The sequence below is a fragment of the Sphaeramia orbicularis genome, chromosome 13 (assembly GCF_902148855.1).
Source record: "Sphaeramia orbicularis chromosome 13, fSphaOr1.1, whole genome shotgun sequence".
In the NCBI taxonomy this organism is placed as follows: domain Eukaryota; kingdom Metazoa; phylum Chordata; class Actinopteri; order Kurtiformes; family Apogonidae; genus Sphaeramia; species Sphaeramia orbicularis.
The window spans coordinates 26,631,975-26,639,144 of NC_043969.1; the positions used below are offsets into that span (position 1 = coordinate 26,631,975).

The window sequence follows — 7,170 nt, forward strand, 5'->3', positions numbered from 1 at the left end:
ATGGCCGCCTTTACAGGATGCATTCTCTGTGGCATCACTCTTGCTAATGCTGCAGCAACATCATTGTAAATGTCACAACATTTGTTTAAATCCAGAGTTACTTTCATTTTTCACCACTTGGATTGATGATGAGAGTCCACTACATAAAGTCTTCTCCAGTACATTCTTTAGATTCTCAAAGGAGATAATATCTGCACTCCATGTTGGCCAATCAGTGTGTCAAAACAATGCCTCATGCTCCCAGACCCACTGTTTCATCTTGGAATATGTGTCAGGGAAGAAAAAAAATCCACTGATGTTCAGACCTGGTCATTCAGTATATTCAGGTTCAGCTGAACTCATTTTATGAACACATAATATTACTGAACTTAGACCTGACCAACTGAATCAACCTCAGATCATCACACTGCCCCCACAGGCTTGTACTATAGGCACTAGGCATGATGGGTAATCACTTCATCTGTGTCTCTTATCACCCTGGTGCATCTATCCCTCAGACCACATGATTTTTTTCCAATTAATTCTGCTCTATCAAGCTGATGGTTGTTTAAGAAATGAAAAGCTGCTCACTCCATTGGTTTAAGGGTTAAAGAAACATAATCACCTATGCAGTAATTAACCAAATAAGGCTATTACCTGTTTGTCCACTCAAGTCACACTCCATCATGCTTTTTCATGATACAGTTATGCTACATTTCAAGCTAATCAGAATGAAGAAAATCAGACAATAGAAAACCATATTAGTTTCTGGACAAGACAACAAGTGTTTTGAGAATTATAGTTGCAGTAATTAATTGTTGTCTTGTCCAACTTTTTGTGAAGGAAATTAATTTGATTACTAGGAAATGGTGCTTGTTTACCCAATTTCTCACTTCTCCCACTTGGAAGAAAAAAAATCCACTGAGGAACTGGGAAAGTGAAATGTTTCAGTTTTTTTATTCCGCTTTATCAACCATAAATACCAGCCTTCCTTTTTCCATCTGCTCTTACTTCCCCCTTTCTCACCACACACTGTGAAATGAATAGTATTTACAGTACATTATTACATTTTTCAAGCATTGATTTCCTGAAATGATGAAAATAAGGCCTACGTAGTCTCAGTTAGGGATTCCAAAATGGTAAAAATATTATTCCAAGATCATGATTTCAACTGTTTAACATTAGTAATTAATTCATATTGAAAACATCATGAGGAGGTCAAGGTGTTGTAAGTCTTTAAAACGTGAAGTGTCATCACTGATACATCCTGTGCATATGCAATTTGTTGTAAAGTTTGCTCAAGTTTCCTGTAACTTTCTCACTGTTTGTGCAATTGGAAAAAATCCAAACCTGAAACCTGAGACGTTGCACGTTACAGGCTTTATTGGGTCATTACGATCATTTCAATCACGTCTGTACTGGAAGCTGGAGAAGCAGCCATTGTATCAGTATTATAACAGGCAGCAAATTGTACATGATTGCTATATTTTGAAAGATCTGGAAAAAAAAAAAAGTGCTCTGAAAAAATGGGAAAATGGACTCATTCACAACATACTGTATTTTCTAACCTTTTTATTGTGAAAATAAGACAAATAAAGCCCAGGCGGACCATTTTAGGCTTGGGTTTAAAGGGTTAAAATAAAACACAGGGAAATGCATGGACTAAGCACAAGAAACTTTCAAGATAATGATAATTTTAAAAAATATATATATTAAATTTAAAAAAAAAAGATCAACTGCTCACCTGAGGTACAAACAAGAAAAACAATGATGCATTCAGTGGGAGCAGTTAGGTATGATTTACGACTGTTCAGAAAACATATGTGCTCTTAGTGGAGAATAGGTAATATGTCAAATAAGCAAGACAGAGTAAATCCATGAAGTGATTTAAAAAACAGGAAGTCAGTGGAGGAAGAGAAGTCCACATAGTGCTCAAGTTTATGGGAAGCCGTTAAAATTACACACCAGTGTTCTGCAAATATGAAAATTACAGTTACAGTATTCCATTTTATATTTCCTTATATAAGACTTTCTTTATTGCAAGACCAGCCAATGTTCACAAGGCAAGAAATTCACATGACTTGTGTAATTTTCCATACTCAGTGTTGTTAGTACTCAATACTGCAGCATATTGAATATGTTAGACTGTAATACTGTTTCCAGGTTCATTTCTGTTCATTACTCTATATTATTTTCCAGTACAATGTCTCTGAGTCCATACAACACATTCATTTGTCATTCTACTACTTTCCTTGCGATGTTACAGCACAGAGGAAGTGGAGGAAGTTAAAACCTAAAGGTGCAGAAAAAAGAAAAAAGTTTCCTGTTGGTTAATGTTATCGTGTTAGCTAACCAACATTAGTTTCCATTGCTAATCCACAAAGACCAATGAAGATCTGCTAAACCAGATATTTATGGATTCTACTGACGTAAGGACTATATGAGATTGTTCACATCTTCACACTTGGTGTTTCATTTGTAAGGCCTCTATCAGCGCACTCCAAGTTAAATACTTTAAAGTTAAACAAGGTGACACTTTCACCTCACAGTGATGGATGGATGGAAAAAGACAGTGTCAGTTTAATTATAATAAATGTCATGCAGCTATATTCAGATTATTTTCGTGGTTTTATTCAGTAATAATACTGTTGTGTCCATTGCAAACTGTGATCTCCTGTAGATTCTGATGAAAGGAATGAGCGCTTTCCCTTCTCAGCCCAAAACTAGTGCCTCACTGTAGACAAGTTACAGTAAATAAGTAAACATTCTCTGACTTAACAAACATCAGACTTAACAAGCAGAGTAACACATGAATTTATTTCAGTATCTCCAAAAAATTATAGGTTTTATTTTTGTACAGATTCATAAGTGGAGAAATCCACCACACACCACCAAATATGTCTTTGTGTGTGTGTGTGTGTGTGTGTGTGTGTGTGTGTGCGTGCGTGCGTGTGTGTGTGTGTGTGTCGGGGGGGAGGGGCTTCATAAAAATGACAGGGAGGACAAGCCTCCCACACAGGATGCTGGTGGACTCAGGATGCCGAACAGAACCACCTCAGTTTTTATTTCATTGAGAATCAGGAAGTTCTGGGACGTTCAGATTTTTTCCTTGTAGCATATCTCAGTTTCCTGTTTCTCTTCCGTTAGGCCTTGACTTGGCTTTGTTGGCTGAATATCAAGTATTACAATATCACAGTCATTGTACTGTAACATTAAACACCCATATTTGTAATAACCTAATTATAATAATGCAAGTAGTGTGGATTTATGCACTATTTAAGCTATAAGAAGAAACCTTTTTGGACCTATAATAATATTTGTCCTGTAGACTATTAATAGTGTTGTTTTATGGCACATGCTTTGTGAGACTGAATCTGAAAACAGAGCTGATGGGTATTGAAATACTAATTCACCAAACATCTGTTTCACGGTTTGATAAAATATAACTTAATGATTTAATTGCACTTATATATGAGTATTAATAGTCACACTGGATACAAAAGATAATTAGTCTCACAACACTGCAGTATATAAAACAATGTATAAAAGAGAAGTAATACAACAAAATCCATACAATAAAAATTAGAAACCATAATAATTATACATTATTACTGTGTCTATAAAAAGTAGTCACCACCTTGGATGTGTCCCACTAATGTCAGTTAATAAAAATATCTAGTAATAAAATAAGTCTTTGCCTAAATATTCATTCAATTCACGTTAATATGTAGTAGATCCACCTTTGGCAGCAGTACAGCACTGACTCCGTGTGGAATAGTCTCAATTAGCCTTTCCCCTCTGGACAGTGCCGTTTTTACCCCATTCTTCTTGCTGTCTCTTGTTGTCTTTAAACCACTTCTGTGAAGCTTCTACTACATGTTCAGCTCATTGTCTTGCTAAAAAATAAATCTTCTCCCAAGCCATGGTTCTCTTGCAGACTGAATCACACTGGCTTCCAGAACTTCTCTATATTTTGCTGCATTCCTTTTTACCATCTACCTTTAAATGCCTTCCAGGTCCTGCTGCTGCGAAGCATCTCCAGAGTGTGACGGTGCCACTGCTAAAAACAAGACAAATTGTGGTTAGACATAAAAAAAGATTGAGACCTGTTCACACAGACTCAGTGCTGCGATTGTTATGACTAAAGACGCATGTACTAAATACTGATGTGAAAGGCGCGATAGATTACTTGACATTACTGAACTTTGACATTGGCAAGTTGTTGGGTTTGGGTTTTTTTTTGCACAATAAAAGTGGAAAACATCCAAGGCAAGGGGGTTTTATACTTAAAATAATACTATTGTGTATGCAAACAAGAATAGTTGTCTTGATGTTGCCCCTGAGAGTTTGAAGTTTTTTTACTAGATATATTGTTTGTCCTAACAACAAACGGAAGCAAGACATTGCAGGATTCAGTCCCAGAAGGAGTTACTTGGTGTTGGCAAATTTCCCTGCATTACATGGGACATGTTCTCCAACAGGACAAATATCTTAGCTGTCATTGTTATGTCACACACCACCTCTTCTGGGTCGAGAAGGCATCCCAGGAAAGAGCTGGCCTTCTTGACCAACTTGAATTTCTTTCCTCCAAAGACTGATCTCTGCACATCAAAAGTCCTGAGTTTCCTCGGTAGATGTTGTCTACTATGTCCTTTTTTAAAAGGTACCTTGCGTTCAGGCTTGTTTATTGTTCAGGTAAATACTCAGTTACTAAGGTAACATTTTTCTTGTGTTTTTTTAACATTGTGCCAGTACTTGGAATAATTGTCTGACTTAACTTCTAGGTGTCATAAACAGATGTTCTCACAGCTAAAACAGTCATGAAAGACATTGTGGGGTTTTAAACATTGTCCCTGAAAGTAATGTAACAAGTCTCAGTGAGGTCAGGAGTTTTTGCAGGTTTGTGTGTAGAAACTCCCCCACCTCTGTGGTCTCTGTTTTTGTATTGGCATTAAAGCAACTAGTCCTCTAAACTTGTCTTTTTCATTTCAAGGGGCCTTGTGTTCTGGCTGTGTGAACAAACCTCTTTAATTTTGGAACAGTTCCTTGTAAAGTGCTGGAGGCTGTTTTTCACTGTCTTTAAAAGAAAGAGAACCAGAGGCTACCTTAGATCTTAGAAAAGTCAGCTACAAGTTGAATCTCCTTTCTCTACCATAGCAGGCTAAAAAATATCCCTTTTCACATTACTTTAGGAGAGAAAGTCATCAGCAAAGGATGCATTGCCACATCCTATTAAAATCCAAGTTCAGTAAAAAGTATGTTAAAAAAAAAAATAAAAACAGCTTTGTGTTTTGCTTTACAACGTAAGAAGGAGACTACACTGCAAAAATCTAAATCTTACCAAGTGTATTTTTCTCATCTCTAGTCAAAATATCTCATCACACTTAAAATAAGACATAATCACCTAAAGAGTAACTTTTCAGTGAGATATAAGAACTTATTTTTAGACAATAGATCCTACCTTTTTTTTTTTTTTTTGCTTGAATTAAGCAAAAAAAAAAAAAAATCTGCCAATGGAACAAGTAAAAATTATCTTGGTAAGATTTCTTGAAATAAGATTTTCAAAATCTATTGTCTAAAAATATGTTCTTATATCTCACTGAAAAGTTACTCTTTAGGTTATTATGGCTTATTTTAAGTGTGATGAGATATTTTGACTAGAAATGAGAAAAATACACTCGGTAAGATTTAGATTTTTGCAGTGTGATTTCAGTTGCAGGCACCAAGAGAAGCAGAGGAGAGATACTTGAAACCACACTTTTAGCCACACCCCTTGTGAATAAATGTGTGCAGACCCCAATCTTGACCAGCTATTGGATCCGGGTGTTTCTGGTCAAAGCATAACTTGTCCACTGAGACAGAAAGCCACTATGGAAGGAGGCCAGAGCCGTACTGTTGCCCAGTCCTACCTTGCATGGTCCATCTTCAACACTTTGTGCTGTTGTCTGCCTCTAGGGATTGCTGCCATTGTCTACTCCAGTCGGGTAAGTGGCTGTGACCATTTTTTTAAGTGTTCCCTTTTGTAGGAATTTATAACTTTTTGTAGGTATGTAAAAATAAAGTAAATACCCATGAAGTTGGAATAAAATATTTTTAGCTTTTCTCATTAAATGATTGTGCCAAAGTGATTTATTGTTGATTAACTGTAACTGGGACTCCGTATGTAATCATTGTGCCTGAACAAAAGCAATTACTGATGTGTATAAATAGAAATAAAAAGAGGAATGTGTCTGAAAACAAAATTATTCCAACATTATTTCAAACAGTGTAAATAAGTAGGCAAAGAAAAAAAATTAAACCTCCTTCAGTACCAAGTTGCCAAGTTTTATCTCTTTATGGAAAAGTCGTTCAGTATCAGATTTATTTAGATAATTTTGTTTTGCATGGTTCATGATTTCAGATCAAGTCGAATCACTTGTGAAGCAAAACACACACTTCATTTAATGTTAAACTATTGTTGTTTTTTTTAAATTATTTTTATCATTTATTTTTATTATATTTTAAAGGTACAAAGTGCAAATGCCGCTGGTGAAACAGTTGCAGCCGAAGAGGCATCGAGGACAGCAAAGATCCTGAACATCATTGCGCTTGTCTGTGGAATAATTGTGCTCATTATTGTCATCGCTCTCAGAGCCAGTGCAGCAGGGCAACAATGAGGATGCCTACTTTGACTGGCAGACATTTGGAATCTCAGCAATGCATTTGTTTGCCTGGACTTGCCCTGGCCCTTATAAAAAACCGGAGTACATGTCTCAGAACGGTGCTGATATGATCATCTGCATATCTTTTTCCTAACAAGCACCTATTAACGCACCGCTGGAATGCCTTTTTATAACAGTGTATTGGTGAAAACAGTACATGATTGTTCATTAGAAAATTTTGCTTGTGATTTGCAGTGATTGTACTTATCTGATGCAAAAAATAAATGCTTTAATCCAAATGCTTTTATGATTTTTATTTAGTTAATATAAGTTACACCACATACAAGAAATACAAGGAGGATTAAAAAATAAATAGTACTTTTACCAAAAGGTTTCCACTAGATAAAAAGGGCAAAAAGGGTACAAACAGAGGAAAAAAATTAGCCTATGTGGCTTTTGTTTTTCTCTATGGTTTCAGTTTTCTTCTCTCTTAAAAGTTCTTCAAGATGCATGAACAGAGACGTCTCACTGTGTCTCCCATGAAGCACTT

At 36.0% G+C, this 7,170-nt stretch overlaps 1 protein-coding gene across 1 annotated transcript; it reads left to right on the plus strand.

The window, feature by feature from the left end:
* Positions 1-5,778: 5,778 nt before the first annotated feature.
* LOC115430977 (proline rich transmembrane protein 1B-like) lies at positions 5,779-6,717 on the plus strand. The gene is made up of 2 exons (XM_030151195.1): positions 5,779-5,963; positions 6,486-6,717. The coding sequence occupies exons 1-2, from the start codon at positions 5,850-5,852 to the stop codon at positions 6,633-6,635; spliced, it is 264 nt and encodes an 87-aa protein (XP_030007055.1). The 5' UTR covers positions 5,779-5,849; the 3' UTR covers positions 6,636-6,717.
* Positions 6,718-7,170: the final 453 nt, after the last annotated feature.

What these genes read in the sequence shown, in the direction of transcription:
- LOC115430977 (XM_030151195.1), top strand. Translation starts at nt 5,850, where the DNA reads ATGGAAGGAGGCCAGAGCCGTACTGTTGCCCAGTCCTACCTTGCATGG. An exon ending in CCATTGTCTACTCCAGTCGG is followed by an intron (nt 5,964 to 6,485) that starts GTAAGTGGCTGT and finishes TATATTTTAAAG; the next exon opens with GTACAAAGTGCAAATGCCGC.